Source organism: Aotus nancymaae, unplaced genomic scaffold, assembly GCF_030222135.1.
Source record: "Aotus nancymaae isolate 86718 unplaced genomic scaffold, 86718_ANA_hifiasm-v0.15.2.pri h1tg000064l_1, whole genome shotgun sequence".
NCBI classification, from domain to species: domain Eukaryota; kingdom Metazoa; phylum Chordata; class Mammalia; order Primates; family Aotidae; genus Aotus; species Aotus nancymaae.
The window spans coordinates 1,969,114-1,992,199 of record NW_026988479.1 but is presented as its reverse complement, the minus strand read 5'-3'; the positions used below and the strand labels follow the sequence as shown (position 1 = coordinate 1,992,199).

Below are 23,086 nucleotides of genomic sequence, written 5' to 3'. Positions count from 1 at the left end.
CCAGGAGTTTGAGCCCAGCATGGGCAACATGGCAAGACGCTGTCTCTGCCAAAAAAAGTACAAGAATGAGCTGGGTATGGTGGTCCAGCTACTTGGGAGGCTGAGGTGTGGGAAACGCTTGAGCCCAGGAGGTTGAGGTTATAGTAAGCCATGATCATGCCACTAAACCCCAGCCTGGGCAGCAGAGTCAAACCCTGTCTCAGAAGAAAAAAGAAAAATTAATAAAATAAAATAAGGCTGTATGATATTTTATCATATTTATGTACCACATTTACTTTACTGATTCATCAGCTGATTCATACTTGGGTTGCTGTTACCTTACAGCTACTGCGAATAGTGCTACTATGAATATTGATGTACAAATAAATATGGAGTCCCTGCTTATACTCAGAAATGAAATTGCTTGATCATGTAGTCATTCATTCATTCATTCACTCACTCATTTATTTGAGACAGTCTCGTTCTATTGGCCCAGGCTGGAGTGCAGTGGTGCGATCATGGCTCACTGTCGTCTCAAATTCCTGGGCTTCAGCCTCCTGAGTAGCTGGAACTACAGGCAGGCACTACCATGCCCAGCTAATTTGTTTTAATTTTTGTAGAGACAGGATCTTGCCATGTTGGCTAGGCTCTGTTTAATTTTTTTCGGATAATTGCCATGTCGTTTGGGATAATTGCCATGTCGTTTTCTATAGTGACTGCTCCATTTTACTTTTTTTTCTTGAATAGTTTCAGACAAGATTGGGTGCATTCAGGGTGGTTTGGTTTGTCTGTAGACTTTCTTGTATAATTTCAAACCTAAAATTATAAGACCAACATAAGGAATTCCTGTATACCCTAATTGCCTACATTTTGTCCCATTTGACTTATCATTTTCTCTCTCTCCAGCAACATCTATGCATACACTTCAGCAACATCTATTCACACACACACACACATACATTCTGTGAGTGCATATTATTGTTGAACTGTTTGGAGTAAGTTGAAGATGTTGCTTCCCTTTATTACTAAATATTTTGGGGTATTTCCTAAGATTATGGACTTTCTCTTGCATAACCACAGTAGTTACCAAAATCGGGACATTTGATATTGATACAATAGTAATGCTACTTTAAAATGAGAAAATAGCCGGGCGCGGTGACTCACGCCTGTAATCCCAGCACTTTGGGAGGCCGAGGCGGGTGGATCACGAGGTCAAGAGATCGAGACCATCCTGGTCAACATGGTGAAACCCTGTCTCTACTAAAAATACAAAAAATTAGCTGGGCACGGTGGCGCGTGCCTGTAATCCCAGCTACTCAGGATGCTGAGGCAGGAGAATTGCCTGAACCCAGGAGGCAGAGGTTGTGGTGAGCCGAGATCACGCCATTGCACTCCAGCCTGGGTAACAAGAGCGAAACTCCGACTCAAAAAAAAAAAAAAAAAAGAGAAAATAAGTTGAAAAATAATTGAGATAGGGTGTAATTGAGATAGCTGTATGATTGGAATAGGCTATATAAAAAATAATTGGACAGGCTATGTAATTTAACAGTTGGGGTTAGGCTATATAGCAGTGTGTAGTAAATACAGAGCTAGCCATTCATTTGTATGTGAAATTTTTTTTAAAGGGAGAAGTTTATTGGAACTTGGAGGAAATAATGCCATTATTGGTAAGGCTGTCCTTTCATTTTTGTTTTCTGTTCATATTTTCTACAATCGCCATCCTGAATATATGGAACTTGTCTCATTTAGGATCTCATTTCTTCCATGTTGCGTATGCCTGAGACCTAGTTCCTGTGTTTAGGAATTTTACTGGGGAGATAGGACACAAGCTTGGTTTGAAGGCAGAGGTAACTAGGAAGGAAAGGTATTATGTTTAGAACATGTTACCTGGGATCTAGAACCTGTGAATAAGGCTTCCATTGCCATTGGAGTGTGGCATTATTTCTTGTTTTTTCTTCTTCTGTTGGCTGAAAACTGGCTATATTTCTCTAGAATAACTTAAGTAACTCTTATGTGACTTGATCATTTCTTTAGATTTCAAAACATTATTTTGTCTTTAGTGGAATATTGAGTGCTTTTATATTGGGAAGAAACATGTCCTTAAGGCATTTTAAAAAAATCACCTATAGGCTTAGAGATTACTTAATGCTCTTTTTCAACTGTCTGAATTTGTCACAAAAATGCTTAGATTTTGTAGATGACACACATAAGAAGTATGTGTAAGATATAAGAAGTAGATGGTGAAGGGTTTGTTCTGGATGAATTTTTTTTTTTTTTTTTTGAGATGGAGTCTCACTCTGTCCCCCAGGCTGGAGTTCAATGGCATGATCTCGGCTCACTGCAACCTCCACCTCCCAGGTTCAAGCTATTCTCCTGCCTCAGCCTCCCAAGTAGCTGGGATTACAGGCACACACCACCACACCTGGGTAATTTTTGTATTTTTAGTAGAGATGGGGTTTCACCAAGTTGACCAGGCTGGTCTCGAACTCCTGACCTCAGGTGATCCACCAGCCTCGGCCTCCCGAAGTGCTTGGATTATAGGTGTGAGCCACTGTGCCCAGCCTCTGGATGAATTTTTAAAGAGAGACTTCAGTAAAAAACAAAGTTTGCATTTAGTGAGCACTAGTGTCTGCCAGGTACTGTGTTCAGCTGTTTTATATGCATTATTTTATTTAATCCCTACAACAATCCCATGAAGTAAATACTGCTATTAATCTAATTTGAAGGTTGTATTCTGAGACTTAAAATGATTACGTACCTGAAGTAACAGGATAGCAAATGACAAATGCTACTACTTGTATCTTGACAGCCAGACTTCAGAGCACAGCTCTTCCTTAACTGCCTACTACCATCCATTATTATCCTAGGCATTATTGCCCCATTTTTTAGATGAGGAAACTGAGGCTTGAAAAGTTAAAATAGGCTGGGTGTGGTGGCTCACACCTGTAATCCCAGCACTTTGAAAGGCCAAGGAGGACGAATTTGAGACCAGCCTGGGCAACATGGTGAAACCCCATCCCTACAAAAAATACAAAAATTACCTGGGTGTGGTGGTGTGCACCTATAGTCCTAGCCAATGGGAGGCTGACATGGGAGGATTGACTGCGCCCACAAGGTCAAGGCTGCAGTGCCACTCTCTCCAGCCTGGGTGACAGAGTGAGACCCCATCTCAAAAAAAAAAAAAAAGAATAGACATAAAAACCCCTGAGAGATAAAAGATGAAGAGGTCAGAGGAGTGGGAACCTCAATTTACCCCTCTATATCTGGGTAAAGATTATAGAGCTCATAGTCTTCCTTGGAAAAAGAGTGTCCCTTTCCCCCTGATGTGTGTATATGTCTCTGTGACATTAATATGCTTACTTTACAACAATAGTTTTGACATTCGCTTACTGCACTTTATAAAAACATTGTTGGCCGGGTGTTATGGCTCATGCCGGTAATCCCAGAATGTTGGGAGGCTGACGTAGGTAGATCACTTGAGGTCAGGGGTTCAAGACTGACCTGGCCAACATAGTGAAACCCCATTTCTACTAAAATTACAAAAATTAGCTGAGCATGATGTCACATGCCTGTAATCCCAGCCACTTGGGAGGCTGAGGCAGGAGAATCACATGAACGTGGGAGTGGGAGGTTGCAGTGAGCTAAGATCATACCATTGCACTCCAGCCTGGGTTACAAGAGTGAAAAACTCCATCTCAAAAAAAAAAAAAACACCCACATTGTTTTATACCAGCTAACAAATACCTGTCTACCTGTTTTGCTTCACTGATGGATGTGTTTGTGCTTTCCTAAGCCTTTGAAGATGCAGACCTCAACTTAATTGTTCCATCAGCTCTCTTTGCTGCTGTGGGAACAGCTGGCCAGAGGTGTACCACTGCGAGGCGACTGGTGAGTATGTCTGCATAGGCCTGTGAGATTGTCTTGCTCTTAAACACTACTTTTTAATGAGGTCTGCTGTTAGTGAGGTGTCAGCAATACTGCTAGAACAACGTGCTCTCTAGATGCAGCTGACACATATGTGGCCCAGTTCTCTTTCCGTGCTCATGGCACATGTTGTTAATCAATCAGGGACTTTGCCTTTTCCCTACCCCAAGCCAATTGGGGTTCCACCACCAGTTGATTGCAGTTGGAGTAGGAGATGAGAACTATTTTCAGTCCCACTCCTAGAACAATATGGAAAAAGTCCAATGTAACTTAGAGAATAAAACAAGATAAAAATGTTAAAAATTATTATTATCATTATCATTATTATTATTATTTTTAAAGATGGGGTTTCACCATGTTGGTCAGGCTGGTCTTGAACTCCTGACCTCAGGTGATCGCCTGCCTTGGCCTCCAAAGTGCTTGGATTACAGGCGTGAGCCACCACGCCCGGCCCAAAAATTATTAAACTATTAGCTAAAAATAGAGTCTTGCTCTTTTATAAAAACATTTTAAGTAGTAAAACATTTTAAACATTTTGGGCTGGGCACGGTGGCTCAAACACAGAATTCCAACATTTTGGGAGGCCAAGGCAGGAGGATTGCTGGAGCCTAGTAATTCGAGACCAGCTTGGGCAACATAGTGATACCCTGTCTCTACAAAAAGTTAAAAAACATTAGCCAGGCATGATAGCTCATGCTTGTAGTCCCAGCCACATACTTGGGAGGCTGAGGCAGAGGGATTGATAGAGCCCAGGACAAGGAGGCTGCAATGAGCCATGACTGCACCACTGTTCTCCGGCCCTGAGGACAGGGCAACATCCTGTCTCAACCAATCAATCAATAAACATTTTAATTTTTAGCCTCAAGTCTAGTCTTAGCTTTGACTTGAAATGACATGATTCATTGAAAAGCAAATGATTCTGTATACCCTTGACCTCTCTATATACGTATGTAGTCTGATACATATATATAGAGACGACAAATTAACATTAAGTGTATATAAGGGGAGATATGGTTTAGCTTCAGTGTGGGATTTGGGAAGTTTAATCTCTGTACTTAAGATTGAGCTGGACTTCAGTTTAGTATGTGTTACAACTTTGATTTTCATGACTTATGGTACTAAAAGACTATACAATAACTGAGCAAGTTTTTTTTTGTTTTTTTGAGACAGAGTCTTGCTCTATTGCCAGGCTGGAGTGTAGTGGTGCGATCTTGCTCACTGTAACCTCCACTTCCTGGGTTCAGTAATTCTCCTGCATCAGCCTCCTGAGTAGCTGGGATTATAGGCATGCACCACCATGCCTGGCTAATTTTTGTATTTTTAGTAGAGATAAGGTTTCACCATGTTGGCCAGACTGGTCTTGAACTCCTAACCTCAGGTGATCCACCCACCTTGGCCTCCCAGAGTGCTGGGATTATAGGCAGGAGCTACCACACCCCGTCCTGAACAAGTTTTAGTTAGGTACAAAATTTCGCTGCATTTATCATTTAAAAGAAATTATTTTTAGCTCTTTTGAACTTGAGCCATTTTTTATTGTTGAGTTTTCCTTTTGTAATAAAAAAGGCCTTCAGTTGAATTATTAAGGAATTGGCTTTGGGCTTTTGCTCTCATTCACAATGAGTGTGAACAAATTCTTTATAAGACTGACATCTAAATTAATTAGAATAAGCTCAAAGATATATGAGATTTATCTTTACCTTTCTCACACTTTTCTCATTTTTTTTTTTTTTTGAGATGAAATCTTGCTCTGTCAGCAAGGGTGCGGTGCAATGGCATGATCTCAGCTCACCGCAACCTCCACCTCCCAGGTTCAAGCGATTCTCCCGCCTCAGCCTCCCACATAGCTGGGACTCCAGGTGCCCACCACCATGCCTGGCTAATTTTCATATTTTTAGTAGAGACAGGGTTTTGCCATGTTTACCAGGCTGGTCTCAGACTCCTGACCTCAGGTAATCTGCCCGCCTTGGCCTCCCAAAGTGCTGGGATTATAGGTGTGAGCCACTGTGCCCAGCCTTTCACAATTTTCATACTTGTTTTTTTCAGATGTTTTGCACAAATGAAAATAAATCTTTATTTTTACATAGCTGACATTCTTAAAAAATCTGATACTGTATTTGTAACATTACAGTTTATTAAATTTGTTCATCATACACATTAAATTGCCATTAAAGATTACATTAAAGCTAAGAAAAAACTATGTACTCCAAATGATTATACCCTTCATTACATGGTAAAATATGAAATTACATGAAAGCCAAATATTTCACTATTCAGCCAATTTTTATTTTTTGTGTGTGTTTTGGAGCAAATATTCATAGATGTTCTTTATATTAGTGTTAAATATTAATAGATAATATTAGCCATTGTTCAAATAGATTTCCTTAGAGTTAGCAGCGCATATATATATATATAAAAATTCCAATACTGTGGGCTACTTCATGACTAGTTCTCATAATGTCAATTCATTCATCACATGGAGACTAACTCAGAGAATAGATGGTTTGGCAAGTTCCGCTCTGCCACTAGGAGCATAGCATGGACCTCACAACTACCCAGAGAGTGCAAGGGTTATCCTCACCTAATTAAGGCCTCCTCTGGAGACCTATGTGGCCTGGGGCTAAGTGTTTGTAGTTACCAAGCAGCAGTTAGTTACCACTGTGCTCTGTGTTCACTGAGACTTAGAGTTACAGTATGGGACAGATGTACTTGACTTCTTTAATGTATTTGCAAAGTTTAGCCAAATACATCCTTGGAAACTTGATAAAGACATGGCTTATGGACAGGGTGCGGTGGCTTATGCCTGTAATCCCAGCACTTTGGGAGGCCGAGGTGGGTGGATCACCTGAGGTCAGGAGTTCAAGACCAACCTGGCCAACATGGCGAAAGCCCATCTCTACTAAAAATACAAAAAATTGGCCAGGCGTGGTAGTGGGTGCCTCTAATCCCAGCCACTTGGGAAGCTGAGGTATGAGAATCACTTGAACCTGGGAGGTGGAGGTTGCAATGAGCTGAGATTGCACCACTGCACTTTAGCCTGTGTGACAGAGTGAGACTCTGTCTCAAAAAAAAAAAAAAAAAGGACATGGCTTATGATTTTATTCTAACATCTACCTAAAAGGAAATTTTAAACTTCATATAGTTAATATTAAAATGAGAAATAATATAATTAAAAATAAAATGTGCTTTGAATTGCTTATGTTTTTAGAGATTACCATATTTCAATAACTTTCAATAATATTATTCATTGTTTAAAAGTGTGTACATTGATTGTACTATGCCCTCAAATACCTCTTTTTTTGCTTAGTTTGTGCATGAAAGCATCCATGATGAGGTTGTAAACAGACTTAAAAAGGCCTATGCACAGATCCGAGTTGGAAACCCATGGGACTGTGAGTATCTCCTTCTGTTTTCCAAGGATCCCTTTTTGAGAGCTGTTGTTTACAGGTGTTTCTGATCTGAGTTTTGGAGTTTCTTTCCCTTCCCTGAGAGGCCTGAAGGCACGTGAAGCAGATTATTAGGCTTTGGGGTATCGTGTCTGCTCCTAGGTTTTGACCCTGGGTGCTTGATGTGGGCTGGTGGGTGAGACTAGGAGAGGTTGTTTAGATGGGATGAGATTTAGTGAGCTTCTCTCTCATTACTATTACCCTTGTCCAAGCTAACACTATCCCTCTTGTGGAAGGCTTTAAGAGTCCCCTAACTGACCTTTCTGCATGTATTGCTACAGAGTGATTTTTAGAATGTAATCAGATAATTCACTCTCCTGCATAAAATACTTCTCATTGCTTTTAGATTTTTTTTTTTTCTTTTTTTTTTTTTTTTTTGAGACATGGTTTTACTCTGTTGCCCAAGCTGGAATGCAGTGGTGTGATCTCAGCTCACTGCAACCTCTGTCTCCTGGGTTCAAGCAATTCTCCTGCCTCAGCCTCCCGAGTAGCTGTGATTACAGGTGTGTGTCACCATACCCGACTGATTTTTGTATTTTTAGTAGAGACAGCGTTTCACTTTGTTGGTCAGGCTGGTCTCGAACTCCTGACCTGAAATGATCTGCCTGCCTCTGCCTCCCAAAGTGCTAGGATTACAGGTGTGAGCCATTGCGCCAGGCCTGCTTTTAGATTAAAACCTAGAGTCCTCTTGATTCCTTCTCTTTCTCAGGCTCCCGATCCTTAATGGTCTGCTGTCTGCCTCCTGCCCTGCTTGCCTTCTCACCAGCCTTCCTGTGTCCATTTTCCCGCTTGCTTTCAGAGTTCCATCTTCTCCAACCTCCTTTCAGTGTTCCAGGCATGCCAGGCTCTGTCCTGCTGTGCTGTGCTATCTCCTGGAAACATTCTTCACCCAGGGTGGGGATGGCTTTGCTAACATGCCTCCTCCTCATAGAGGCCTACCTACAGCTTCCTTCTTCCTCTGTCACTGCACCACTGTCAGTGCTCTAGTCTCCAGCAGCCATGACATAGGACAGCATCATTCTCTTCCCCCTTGAATTATGCACCAGCTGCTGACTGTGACGGTTCCTTAGAGAATGGTCACACTGTAACGAGTAAACTGATCCTATATTTTGAGTGCAGTGCTTTGATTAATTGATAGCCATTCCTTTAAACTAGAGGTTGGCAAACAGACTTGGTCCTGCCTGTTTCTGTAAAGCAAGTTTCATGGCACATAGCCATACCTACTTATTTGCATGTAATTTGTGGCTGCTTTTGCACTACAATGACGGAGTTGAGTATTGTGATGGAGACCACGTACGTCCTCCAAAGCATAAAATATTTAACATCTGGTTCTTTATGGAAAAAGGATGCTGACTTACATTCTCAATTGAGAGCATATAGGAAGGGATTGGTCCATTCATTGAGAAATCTATTCTAATAATAAAATGATGCCATAAAGGGCAAAATGATGAGCCAGCCTTCCTTTTCTCTCTCCAGCTAATGTTCTCTATGGGCCACTCCACACTAAACAGGCAGTGAGCATGTTTCTTGGAGCAGTGGAAGAAGCAAAGAAAGAAGGTGGCACAGTGGTCTATGGGGGCAAGGTACGGGATGCTCTGAGATCAGTGTAACAGCTTTTTAACCTTCTTTTCCCTTAGACACAAGCAGGGCTCTGGGCATATTGGGAAAGTGACCCCATTTGACATCCTTCTTTTCCTGTCTTTATTATAAGTGGAAATACATGTTTTTGTTTGTTTTTTGCTTTTGAGACAGAGTGTCACTCTGTTGCCCAGGCTGGAGTTCAGTGGTGTGATCTCAGCTCACTGCAACCTGTGCTTCCCAGGTTCACGTGATTCTCCTGCTTCAGCCTCCCAAGTGGCTGGATTACAGGTGTACGTCCCCATACCCAGCTAATTTTTGCATTTTTTGGTAGAGATGGGGTTTCCCATGTTAGCCAGGCTGGTCTCCAACTCCTGCCCTCAAGTGATCCACCCACCTTGCCCTCCCCATGTGTTGGTATTACAGGCATGAGCCACCACACTTGACCCTGTTTGTTTTTGTGACAGTGTCTTGCTCTGCTGCCCAGGCTGGAGTACAGTGGTGCCTGATCTTGGATCACTGCAACCTCTGCCTCCTGGGCTAAAGCAATCCTCCCACTTCAGCCTCCTGAGTAGCTGGGACTGCAGGTGACATCACCACCCCGACTACTATTTGTATTTTTGGTAGAGATGGGGTTTTGCCACGTTGCCCAGGCTGGTCTTGAACTCCTGAACTCGGGTGATTCACCACCTCGGCCTCCCAAAGTGTTGGGATTACAGGCATGAGCCACCATGATTGGCCAGAAATACATGTTCTTTTTTTTTTTTTTTGAGACTGAGTCTCACTGTCTTGCCCAGACTGGAGTGCAGTGGCGTGATCCTGGCTCACTGCAACTTCCGCCTCCTGGATTCAGGTGATTCTCCTGTCTCAGCCTCTCGAGTAGTTGGGATTACAGGCACCTGCCACCACACCCAGCTAATTTTTCTATTTTTAGTAGAGAAGGGGTTTCACCATGTTGGCCAGGCTGGTCTGGAACTCCTGACCTCATGGTCTGCCTCCCTTGGCCTCCCAAAGTGCTGGGATTACAAGCGTGAGCCACTACACCTGGCCAGAAATACATGTTTTAAAGAATGACAACAGTGCTTGCTTTGACAGCACATATACTAAAATTGGAATGATACAGAGAAGATTAGCATGGCCCATGCACAAGGATGATATGCAAATTCATGAAGCATTCTATATTTGAAAAAAAGACAACAGAAAAAAAATGCATGGGACATTTCTGGAAGGACACAGAAGAAACTGAGTCATGGTTGCTTTTGCATTGGGTCCCTAAATATTTGTATGGAAAGGAGAATTCCTTTTCATAGCACAGTAGGAGACTTTGTATTCAGAGCAATTAGAATCTGTTTATTGGTAATCTTAAAAAGTCAGTTAAGGCAAGGAATAAAAAAATACATACCGTTAAGTATTAAAACAAATTAACACATATTGCTGGGTGCAGTAGCTTGCACCTGTAATTTCAGCACTTTGGAGGCTGTGGTGGGAGGATTGCTTGAGGCCAGGAGTTCAAGACCCTCCTGGACATCATAGACCCTGTCTCTACAAAAAAAAAAAAAATGCTGAATGTGGTTGCATGCACGTGTAGTGCTAACTACTTACAAGACTGAGGTGGGAGGATCACTTGAGGCCGTAATGAGTCATGATGATATCATTGTACTGCAGCCTGGGCAGTAAAGCAAGACCCTGTCTCAAAAAACAAAAAAACAAATCAAAAACAATCCCACGCATATAAAGATTTGTTTGTGGCCAGGCATGGTGGCTCACGCCTGTAATCCCAGCACTCTGGGAAGCTGAGACAGATAGATCACTTGAGGTTAGGAGTTCAAGACCAGCCTGGCCAAAATGGTGAAACTTGGACTCTACTAAAAATACAAAAAAAAAAAAAAAAAAATTAGATGGACGTGGTGGTGCATGCCTGTAGTCCCAGCTACTTGGGAGGCTTAGGTGGGAGGATGGCTTGAACCCGGGAGATGGAGGTTGCAGTGAGCCTAGATCAAGCCACTGCACTCCAGGCTGGGTGAGAGCAAGACTCTATCTCAAAAAAAAAAAAGAAAACAAAAACAAAAGGATACTAGTCCTGTTGGATTAGGACCCTACCCATATGACCTTGTTTAACCTTCCCCCTTAAAGGGCAAGGGCCTATCTCCAAAAACAGTCACACTGAGTATTAGGGCTTCCACATGTCAATTTTGGGGGGAATACAATTCAATCTATAACACACAATAGATATTTAAATTATGTAAATATTAAAATAACCACTTGCAACAGTGTTTGTTCAATATAACTTGGTTGTGTCACATGGCATGGCTCTCCATCCCTGCCTGACTCCTTATTTCCATTTTTCTCTAACCAACTAAGTTAGAATCAATACCAAGAAGAAAGAATCTTCATTCATGACAGGAAATTATTTTGGAGAAATAATTCACCTATAAATGATGCTAATTTTTTTCTTTGTAAGTGTAGGCAAAGATTGTATCCTCTGACCCCAAGTACTAGAAAACGAAATGCTTCCATTCTTTTTATTTCAATTCTCTGTATTAGGTTATGGATCGCCCTGGAAATTACGTAGAACCGACAATTGTGACAGGTCTTGGCCACGATGCATCCATTGCACACACAGAGACTTTTGCTCCGATTCTCTATGTCTTTAAATTCAAGGTAAAAATGCAGTCTGTTCTCTAGTCTAATGTTGAAATAAATAAGAGGAAGTTGATGGTGGATTAAATTTCACTTGATGAGCCTTTAAGAGGGTTTTAGAAAGTAATCTGAATAGTAGCTATATGAAGGTTCAGGATAAAATATGAGATAAACACTTTAAAACTCTATAGCATGCCAAGTTAGCTGCCAGGGAAACCAGATAGGGTAGTGGACTAGTATTGGAGTTTATGGAGTGTGTGGTCCTCATCTCCTGTGTCATATTAATCCCGAGTTGTGTGGGCCATAGAGGCAGCTTCTCCTGAACCCTGGTACTGGATAGTTTGATAGCCTGAGTGCTGTGAACATGTCAGCAGACAAAATGAGAAGATGTGGGAGCTGGGTGTGGTGGCTCACACCTGTAATCCCAGCACCTTGGGAAGCTGAGGCGGGCGGATCACCTGAGGTCGGGAGTTTGAGACCAGACTGGCTAATGTGGCAAAACCCTGTCTCTACTAAAAAATACAAAAATTAGCCAGGTGTGGTAGTGGGTGCCGGTAATCCCAGTTACCTGGGAGGCTGAGGCAGGAGAATTGCTTGACCCCGGGAGGGGGAGGTTGCAGTGAGCCGAGATCACACCATTGCACTACATCCTGGGTGACAGAGCAAGACTCCGTCTCAAAAAAAAAAAAAAAAAGACCTGTGGTTATAAACTGCATCAGAGGACAGGCTGCAGAGTTTTGTTTTATTTTCCCTGTTCTCATATCTTGGTCTTAAACTGTGGAGGTTTTACTAGGTGAAGACGCTGGACACACACAATGGCTCATGCTTGTAATCTCAGTGCTTTAGTAGGATCTCTTGAGGCCAAGTGCTCAAGACCAGCCTGGCCAACACAGTAAGACCTGGTCTCTATAAAAAATGAAAAAATTGGCGGGGCCCAGTGGCTCATGCCTGTAATCCCAGCACTTTGGGAGGCCGAGGCAGGTGGATCACCTGAGGTCGGGAGTTGGAGACCAGCCTGACCAACATGAAGAAACCCTGTCTGTACTAAAAATATAAAATTAGCCAAGCATGGTGGCACATGCCTGTAATCCCAGCTACTCGGGAGGCTGAGGCAGGAGAATCTCTTGAACCCAGGAGGCGAAGGTTGTAGTGAACTGAGATCACGCCATTGTACTCCAGCCCAAGCAACAAGAGTGAAACTCTTGTCTTAAAAAAAAAAAAAAATTAGCCAGGCGTGATAGTGTGTGCCTGTAATCCTAGCTACTCGAGAGGCTGAGGTGGGATGAGATCCTGTCTCTAAAACAAACAAACAAACAAATAAAACTCCAAAAACCAACACAGGTGAATGAATTAAAAGATCTCATTCCCTAGCTTGAGACAGGCCCTAGCCTTGCCAGTAAATATTTAGGATTAGAGACAAAGAAGGACATTACATAATGGTAAAAGGATCAATGCAACAAGAAGAGCTAACGATCCTAAATATATATGCACCCAATACAGGAGCACCCAGATACAAAAGACAAGTTCTTAATGACTTACAAAGAGACTTAGACTCCCACACAATAATAGTGGGAGACTTTAACACCACATTGTCAATATTAGATCAATAAGATAGAAAATTAACAAGGATATCCAGGACTTGAACTCAGACCTGGAACAAGTAAACTTAATAAACATTTACAGAACTCTCCACCCCAAATCCACAAAACATACATTCTTCTCAGCAACACATCACACCTATTCTAAAAGTGAACACATAATTGGAAGTAAATCACTCCTCAGCAATTGCATAGCATTTCACAGGTTTAAATGAAATATTGGTTGGCTGCTTGTTTGTTATTTTCCTCCCTTATTCCTTCCTGTCTCCATTGTTAAGTACAATTATTGGCATAAAAGAGGTTTTTAATACCCATTTTTAGACTGCATTCTAGCCTGGGCAATAGAGAAGATTCCTGTTCTCTCTCCCTCTTTCTCTTCCTCTTTCTTTCTCTCTTTCATTCTTTTTTTCTTTCTTTCTCTCTTCCTTTCTTCTTTTTCTTTTTCTTTCTTTCTTTTTTCTCTTTCTAAAAAAGAAAAAAATATTTAGGATTAATTTTGAGACTATAGAGATTTAATCAAGATTTGAATGTGCCATTATTCACAGTTAAAGAATAGTGAGAATTGTATCTTGTTGCAATTACATGATTGCATTTCTTTATTTCTTGCTTTAAATGACCTATCATTGTTTCACATGTGGGGACTAGAGAATATAATTTTGTGTTTTGTAATGTGTTTGTGTACATTATGAGACTGTGAGCTCTTGAGCAAAGTAGCCTCTCTAGGCCTCAGTTGCCCTATCTGTAAATTGGGAGATAGTAGAAAACCTGTATTATAGGATGAGGATTAAATAACTAAATGCATGTTAAGTGCTTAGATGAGTTATTTAGTTATTTCCTCTAAGAGCTCACTAGATATTAGCTATTATATATAATAGATTAGATGAGAGGAAGAATGTGCTAATATTTGTTTCTCAAATTATAATTAGGGGAAAAAAAATCCCAAAAAGTTTTACTTATTATCAACGATCTGAATTATAAGAGTATACTGTTGACTCTTTGGTTTCCTTTTGTACACTAAAATTATACTGGTACATCTCAGGAAATGAGATTAATGTCAGTGAACTTTGACCTGAATACTATAACATCTAACAGCTTCCAATGTCTCTCCTTTCAGAATGAAGAAGAGGTCTTTGCATGGAATAATGAAGTAAAACAGGGACTTTCAAGTAGCATCTTTACCAAAGATCTGGGCAGAATCTTCCGCTGGCTCGGGTACAACTTTGACTATTTTGAAAATTTATATAAGTCTGATTTATGTGATGAGTGGACTTAAAAAAAAACCGGTATAGTTGAAAATCAATTTTTCAGTATTGAAAGCCTTTGAGCTTTGATTTAGATTTTTTATTTATTTTTGTTTGTTTTTAATTTCCTGTTCATTGTTCTCACCATGCCTTTCTTTTTAACAGACCTAAAGGATCAGACTGTGGCATTGTAAATGTCAACATTCCAACAAGTGGGGCTGAGATTGGAGGTGCCTTTGGTACGTAGAGAATAATGTCTTCTTTTCCATGTTGGGCAGCAAAGAAAATCCAGTAGCAGCTTTTAGAAAAGTTTGACCAAGAAACTGAAACACTCCTTATATTCTGAAATAATCTTATGTGACCTAACATGCTGAGAAAGCTTTCATTCTGTATTCAAAGTTATCGCATAGAGTCTTGCATCATCTCCTCAGAGGCAGCATCAGGTTAGAGCAGAGGCCTCAACCTGAAATGTGTGAACCCCTGAAATGGTGGCATTTGTTTTCTGGGGAGAAGTTTCCAGACCCAAAAAAGGTTAAGAATCCCTTCTTCAAAGCCAGAAAATTTTACATGAAATATTCTAGTTTTTATTTGCAAAGTAGGCATATAAATGTTAAACATACTCTTTTTCACTAGATAGAATACTAAATTGTTTCTTTTCACTGGACCTGCTCCTGTTTCCTCTTAATAAGCCGTGCATTATTAATGCTGAAACTTGGTAGTAGTTTTTCCTAAAAAGCTCTCCCTAACCATTGTATATTTAGTATCACTTATTAAAAATGATCCTAAGTAAAATAAAATAGATTGCTTGTTTTTTTTTTTTTTTTAAATAAAGAAGCAGGCTAGGCACGGTGTCTCATGCCTGTAATCCTAGCACTTTGGGAGGTCAAGGCAGTTGGATCACCTGAGGTTGGGAGTTTGAGACCAGCCTGGCCAACATGAAGAAACCCCGTCTCTACTAAAAATACAAAAAAAAATTTAGCTGGGTGTGGTGAAGCATGCCTGTAATGCCAGCTACTTGGGAGGCTGAGGCAGGAGAATCACTTGAACCAGGGAGGCAGAGGCTGTGGTGAACTAAGATCGTGCCATTGCACTCCAGCCTGGGCAACAAGAGTGAAACTCTGTCTCAAAAAATAAAATAAAATGAAAATAATATATAGAAGCAAAATAAACATGCATTAATACTTGTAAAAGTTTATATCATTAGCAGCATTCTTTTATATTTTTAGACCATATACTACAATTACTGTTTGGTGCATGACTTTGGCAAAAGACTGTTTTCAATTCACCTCTTAACCCTGTGCTCCACTGTGCAGTTGCCTAAACGCATGAATATCTACTCCTTTTGTACTAATTTAATCCCTGTTTCCAACCCATGCCTGCTCTCTCCGATTGACTACTCCTTTTTCTTTTTTGAGTTGGGCGCTTACTCTGTTGCTCATGCTAGAGTGCAGTGGTGTGATCATAGCTCACTGCAGCCTCCAGCTCCCAGGCTCAAGCAATCCTCTTGCTTCAGCCTCCTGAATAGCTGAGATTACAGGCATGTGCCTCCATACCCAGCTAATTAATTTTTTTTTTTTTTTTTTTTTTTTTTTGGTAAAAACAGGCCCTTAGTATGCTGCTCAGGTTGGCCTCAAACTCCTGGGCTCAAGCCATCGTCCTGCCTCGGCCTCCCAAAGTGTTGGGATTACAGGCATGAGCCACTGCACCCAGTCAATTTGACTATTCTTCATTTAAACTTTCATAGTTAATTTAAAAAGTTTTGGTGGACAGGCACAGTGGTTTATGCCTGAAATCCCAGCACTTTGGGAGGCAAAGGTGGGCAGATTGCTTTAGCTCAGGAGTTCGAGACCAGCCTGGGAAACATGGCAAAAACCCATCTCTACAAAAAAATACAAAAATTAGCTAAGCATGGTGGTGTGTGCTTATAGTCCCAGCTACTTGGGAGGCTGAGGTGGGAGGATCTCTTGGGTCTGGGAGGCAGAGGTTGCAGTGAGCCAAGATTGTGCCACTGCATTCAAGCCTGGGTGACAGAAGGAGACCCTGTCTTCCTAAAAAAAAAGTTTTGGGCTGGGTGTGGTGGCTCATTCCTGTAATTGCTTAAGCGCGGGAGTTTGAGATGAACCTGAGCAACATAGTAGGACCCTGTCTCTACAAAAAAAAAAAAAAAACTAGCCAGGTGTGAGTGCACACCTGTAGTCCCAGCTACTCGTGAGTCTTGCTTAACCCCAGGCTTGCTTAATCCCAGGAGTGTAAGGCTGCAGTGAGCCATGATCCCACCACTACACTCCAGCCTGGGTGACAGAGTAAAACGTGATCCTGTCTCTAAATAAATAAAAGTTTTGAAAAAGTCTTATAATGGAAAAAGTAGTTTTGCCCATACTTCTCCTCCTCCTTTCTCAGAGTCTACACTAAGATTATTTTTTCTAAAAGAAAAAAGTAAATTTACCTTTTAATTGATGTTAGTTTTTCTAAATAGTGTGCTTTCACTGCTATCTCCTTGACAGTTTTAGACATTATGTATTGACCCTTTATTATGATAAATGAAACTTTGCAAACCCTTCTTCTCTTTCCCTATATACTCCCACTATATGATACGATGTTATTACATGGGGGTGAGGTCCATAGGAAGCCAGGCACAAATTCCAAGAGTGTTCTCCCAGTGAAGTCACACAGGATGTGCATAATTCCTCCAGCAATGAGTTGTGACAACACATGTGAATTGTTGTCTACCAGCAAAGCTCATTAGACTCAGGGCCTACAGCTTTTCTTGGGGGCTGGTCATGTAGATACCCTCTGCCTAGCACATACCAAAATTCCAGACTCTCAGTAGAAAAGCAGGTATTTTTTAAAAAGCCACAATTGTTTGTGCAAAAACAATTTAGACTCAGAGAGCTGCCCTTACCATTTAAGGAAAGTTTTATGTTATTGTAGAGAGCTGTATACCAGCCAGATTTCCAGATGCCAACAACCTTGCAAGGCAGCCTGCTATACAGCAGGTCCTCTATATAATGATGAAAAAAAACAAATAAAACAACCGATTCTCAGCCAGGGCCACTATCTGTGTGGAACTTGCATGTTCTCCCTATGTCTATGTGAGTCTGGGTATTCCAGTTTCCTCCCACATCTCAAAGCTGTGCACATTAGGTGAATCAGCATGTTGAAATGGTCCCAGTCTGTATGAGTGTACCCTGTTGAGGTGGTTTCTGCTTTGTACCCTGAGCCACTGGGATAGATTCCAGCTACCCATGATCCTGAACTCAATAAGCAGATTGGAAAAGAAATGAATGAATGAATATAAATTATTGTAAAATATACATGTGTAAAGTAAACAGTAATGTACAAATTCATGATGATAAACATTGTATGAAAGTGCTCAGTGAGCCTGCTAGATTTGTTATTCTTTGTTTTTGAACTGTGTTGTGGGAGGAGGTGCTCCTTACAGTTTTTGATATGAAAACATAGATTCCTTGATTTAATCCAACCACTGTCACTGAGTGCCTTCACTCACTGATACATCAAAAATTGGGTAAATAGTTATTTTTCTTGTTTTTATTAATCTTCCTTAAGTACGGATAACATTTATTTCAATGTTTAGTATTAGAAGCATTTTGGGTCTTTATTTAGATGTGTGATGTTTTTGTGACCAGAAATGTGCCATAGGAATTTAACACTAGTTTATAATGGTAAAATGGGTTTTGTGATATGTCATTACACTTCAAGTCATAGTTTCTAAGCATCTATCATTCAAATTAAGTAAAGACTTACTGTACCTTTTATGCTTTTTCTGCACAGTTAGTAATCATTTGTCCTCAAAATTTTAAAGCCATTACTCATTCTTTTGGTTTCTAGTATTGCAGTTGAAAAGTCCAACCCATTTTGATTTCTGATCCTTTTTTTCTCTCCTTTCAGAAATATTTGGGTCTACTGTTTATGTCTAATGTTCTGAAATTTCATAATGATATGCCTCAATGGAGATCTGTTTTAAAAACTTTTTGTTGGGCTGGGTGCAGTGGCTCATGCCTGTAATCCTAGCATTTTGGGAGGTTGAGGTGGGTGGATCACTTGAAGTCAGGAGTTCGAGAGAAGCCTAGCCAACATGGTGAAAACCCATCTCCACAAAGAATACAAAAATTAGCTGGGCGTGGTTGATGTGCCTGTAGTTCCAGCTACTCAGGAGGCTGAGGCTCGAGAATTGCTTGAAATTAGGAGGCAGAAGTTACAATGAGCTGAGATTGCACTACTGCACTACAGCCTGGGAGGCAGAACAAGACTCTATCTCAAAAAAAATTTTTTTTGTTGGGTCATCAGTGGACCAGTGACTGGCCTAGTTAGATTTTGGGGACTCTTAGTTTTCAATTATAGAAGGTTTTTGTTAGTTTTCTTTATTTTATTAGTATTTCTTTGATTTTCCCCTTCTATATTCTCTATTTTAATGTCTAGAACTCCTATCATTTTAATGTAGTGTCTTGAAGAATTGTCTAATTTTATCTTTTCTCATTATTCTTTTCTTCTCTTTTTCTTTTTTTTGAGATGGAGTCTTGCTCTGTTGCCCAGGCTGGAGTGCAGTGAAACGATCTTGGCTCACTGTAACTTCTACCTCCCAGGCTCAAGTGATTCTCCTGCCTCAGCATCCTGAGTAGCTGGTATTACAGGCATGCACCACCATGCCTGCTAACTTTTGTATTTTCAGTAGACATAAGCTTTTACCATGTTGGCCAGGCTGTTGTCTAATTCCTAACCTCAGGTAATCTGCCTGCCTTGGTCTTCCAAAGTACTGGGATTACAGGTGTGAGCCACCACACCGGGCCGTTTCTTGCACTTTTGATGGCACACTTTTTTTTTTTTTTTTTTTTGAGATGGAGTCTCCCTCTGTTGCCCAGGCTGGAGTGCAGTGACATGATCTTGGCTCACTGCAGTCTCAGCCTCTGTGTCCCAGGTTACAGTGATTCTTTTGCTTCAGCCTCCCAAGTACTGAGATTACAGGTGTGTACCACCACCCCCGGCTAGTTTTTGTATTTTTAGTAGAAACGGGGTTTCACCATGTTGGCCAGGCTGGTCTTGAACTCCTGACCTCAGGTGGTCCACCTACTTCTGCCTCCCAAAGTGCTGGGATTATAGGTGTGAGCCACTGCACTCAGTGTTTTCTCTTTTTCTCTCTCTTTAACTAATCAAAAGAGAACTGGAGTATTCTCTTTTTTTGTTGTTTTGTTTGTTTTTTACTAAATGGCACAGTTTTAAATAGTATTCTTGTTTTATGGAATCATTATCTTCTTGAAACCTCTATAATGATATTAATGTAGCATTGAAATATTATTATAAAAGTAGTATATAAATAATAGAAAATTGGAATATTTAGATAAGCATAAATGAGAAAATAAAACTATATTTTCATCACTGTCTAGAGGTTTCCACTCTTTTTTTTTTGAGACAAGGTCTTACTCTGGCCCAGGCTTGTGCAGCCTCGACCTCCCAGGCTCATGTGATCCACCCACCTCAGCCTCTCAAGTAGTTGGGACTACAGGTGTGTGCCACCACACCCAGCTAATTTTTGTAGAGATAGGGTTTCACCATATTGCTCAGGCTGGTCTCAAACTGCTGAGCTCAAGCAATCTGCCTGCCTCAGCCTCCTAAAGTACTGGGATTATAAGTGTGAGCCACCATGCTCAGCCTCTACTCTTAATACCTTAGTCTAATGGGATTTTTTTTTTTTTAATTGTTACGGTTTCTGTCTGATATGTTTCCTCTTAATTCCTTACATTTTATTTTCCCTCTTAATTCCTTTTTTCTGTTTGTTTTGGGCTCTGTCTTTGATTTATTTTTTGCAGGGGAGATACTGTGGGGTAAATGTAAATAATTGGGTAGCTCTGGTGTCATTTTGATATCTTTTTTTCAGCGATAGCAACTAGGAGTCCACAAGGAAACTGCTCAAAAGATACATTATTTTGTATTTCTCTAGGAGGAGAAAAGCACACTGGTGGTGGCAGGGAGTCTGGCAGTGATGCCTGGAAACAGTACATGAGAAGATCTACTTGGTAAGAAAAGACTTTGGGAAGATAGGTTTGGGGTTAAAGCCTTTGGGAATGGGCTTTTACACTCTCCTGTTGTCTGTTCTGTCTTTGATTTGATTTTTCCGGCGTTCCACAGCTGTCTCCTCTGAATCTATTTGATACTATTTTTCTAGCCTTCTTGCCCTGCTTCAGCTAGTGCCCAGCACCCAACGATGAAATGGTCTCATGGGTGGTTTCTGTCCAGGAGCAGGACACGTGGGGTCAACCAGTAGGAGAAAGTAGAAGAAGCTGTTCTTTTCATTTTCTTCTTGGATGCACTCAGTACTCTTGCAGACTGTAGAAGCAGCAGAAAACAGAGGCAGGGAGGGCCCTGCAGGCCTGGCTAGCAGGCAGAGGGTAGTGGGGTACCAGCTCTCAGAATAGTGAGCACAGTCCTTGAAAGTGGATTAGCTCATTCACCCAGCACGTGTGTAGCTGGATAGGGAGTCTGCTGGGAGATTTTGACTAGGACTCGTTTCTTCTACTTTTTTTCGGTCTCCCCCTACTCCGTCCCTGCCCCTCTTGGGTAGAAATGGCTTTTATTTAAGTGCATAAAAGAGTTTGTTGGGGAAGACCCATGAGGTGTTGTCTTGTAAAAAGAGCACTGGGTAAGGAACCAGGAGACACCATCCCAGCTCCATTTACTGCTGTCACTAGCTCTGGAACCTCAGGCAGGTGCTCAGCCTTGGTTCCCTAGAGCCTCTGAGACTGTGTTCGTGCCAGGAATTTCAGAGGTGCTGTGCTGTTACCTGTGGCTTGTTTTATTTCAAACATGCAGGCTTTTTACCGGCTTCCCATTCTTTGAAGTCAGTTATGTCTCTTTTTACTTTGCTTGTGCATTTGAGGGCTAGAAAGGCAAACTTTCAGCTGTGATTTTTCTGGAACCCATTTTAATGGAGATTCTTTTCTTCTCATGAGAAAGACCAGGTGGCTAGTTAATAGAGAAGCTTTTATTTCAAAATTATTATATTTTCTTAATGTATTTCTATCAAATGGGAATATCTGTGTTTTCCCTGATAATTCAATGTAAGTTATTGAGAGACATAAAAAAGAAGTTATAGCTCCCATATTCTTGTGCCCTGCTCAAAAGAAAAACTATAAATAACATGTATGGGCCAGGCATAGTGGTTCACTCTTGTAATCCCAGCTCTTTGAGAGGCTGAGGCAGGTGGATCATTTGAGGTCAGGAGTTTGAGCCCAGCCTGACCAACATGGTGAAACCTTGTCTCTGCTAAAAATACAAAAATTAGTCAAGCGTGGTGGCATGCGCCTGTAATCCCAGCTACTGGGGAGGCTGAGGCAGGAGAATCAGGGAGGCAGAGGTTGCGGCGAGCCAAGATCGAACCACTGTACTTTAGTCTGGGCGACAGAGTGAAACCCTGTCTCAAAAAAAAAAAAAAAAAGGATGACATATGTCTTTCCAGATTTTATGTTTCTCTCTCTCTCTTTTTTTTTCTTTCATAAAATGGGATCCATACTAACATTGTCTTTTATCTTAAAGGTTTTTCTTTAACAAGTTATAACTTGGAGATCTCACCTTATTAATATATACAGATCCACTACATTTTAAAAGTGGGCATGAAAATCTTCTGTTATGTGTGTACTATCATTAATTCTGTTCATTTTTTCCCACTAGTACTATCAACTACAGTAAGGACCTTCCTTTGGCCCAAGGAATCAAGTTTCAGTAAAGGTGTTTTAGATGAACATTGCTTAATTTGAGGTGTTCTGGCAGCTGTTTTTGAAGAAGACAAAGAAAATTAAAATTTTCCCTGAATAAGTACATCATTATGACTGTGACATTGACTAATCCCCCATGACGCCAAAGCCCTGATTAAATCAACAGACTCATTTTTAAAAAATCAAAATAAAATTGTTACAACATAGCCATATTTACTAAAAGATGGGTTGGATCGATTTTTATTACTTTTTTTTTTTAAAGTTAATGATTATTTTGTAATTAGAAAAAATAGTATATACCAGGTTAGGAATTTGGGAAAATACAGACCAGAGGAGAAAGCAGAAGACTTTGTGGTAGATACAGGTGTCTCCTGAGCAAGCAGAGGATCCGTGGGGGTGAGTATTGCTTGACATTACCCACCTGTGGCATGTATTGGATGTCGTGTGATTAAGGGAGATGTGTTCCCTTATATGCTTGAGATCATAGTTCAGCATTCATGTGGAATAATTTGCAGAGCTTAAAATGACAACAGGTATTCATCACAGTCATGGATTTTGCTCATGAAGACCGTGTCAACTTAGAAGAGATTTGTGGGGTAGAGATTTTGTTCTCGTGCAGGAGTCTGCCACCTGCTGGAGGAGTCTTGAGGCCAAAACTGCCTGTGCAGAATTTTGTAAGTGTTTCTGGAGGCTGGGTGCAGTGGCTCACACTTATAATCCCAGCACTTTGAGAGGCTGAAGCGGGTGGATCACTAGAGGCTAGGAGTTCGAGACTAGCCTGGCTGATATGGTGAAACCCTGTCTCTACCAAAAAATACAAAAATTAGCCAGGTGTGGTGGAAGGTGCCTGTAATCCCAGCTACTCAGGAGGCTGCAGCAGGAGAATTGCCAGGAGGCCGAGGTTTCGGATTGCACCACTGCCTTCTAGCCTGGGCGATATCGAGATCCTGTCTAAA

The 23,086-nt window shown here is 41.0% G+C and overlaps 1 protein-coding gene and 1 non-coding gene across 2 annotated transcripts in view; both read left to right on the top strand.

The window, feature by feature from the left end:
- Nucleotides 1-22,352, top strand: part of ALDH7A1 (aldehyde dehydrogenase 7 family member A1) — a 56,007-nt gene extending 33,655 nt beyond the window's left edge. The window contains exons 10-18 of the mRNA XM_064366276.1: nucleotides 1,605-1,646; nucleotides 3,773-3,867; nucleotides 7,208-7,292; nucleotides 8,823-8,929; nucleotides 11,469-11,585; nucleotides 14,277-14,374; nucleotides 14,569-14,642; nucleotides 20,360-20,435; nucleotides 22,087-22,352. Of these exons, the coding sequence (XP_064222346.1) occupies nucleotides 1,605-1,646; nucleotides 3,773-3,867; nucleotides 7,208-7,292; nucleotides 8,823-8,929; nucleotides 11,469-11,585; nucleotides 14,277-14,374; nucleotides 14,569-14,642; nucleotides 20,360-20,435; nucleotides 22,087-22,141 (749 nt within the window). The 3' untranslated portion in view covers nucleotides 22,142-22,352. The remainder of the gene's footprint in view (nucleotides 1-1,604; nucleotides 1,647-3,772; nucleotides 3,868-7,207; nucleotides 7,293-8,822; nucleotides 8,930-11,468; nucleotides 11,586-14,276; nucleotides 14,375-14,568; nucleotides 14,643-20,359; nucleotides 20,436-22,086) is intronic.
- Nucleotides 10,004-10,110, top strand: LOC135270706 (U6 spliceosomal RNA). The gene has a single exon (XR_010338835.1). It is a non-coding gene; the product is annotated as a U6 spliceosomal RNA (small nuclear RNA).
- Nucleotides 22,353-23,086: the final 734 nt, after the last annotated feature.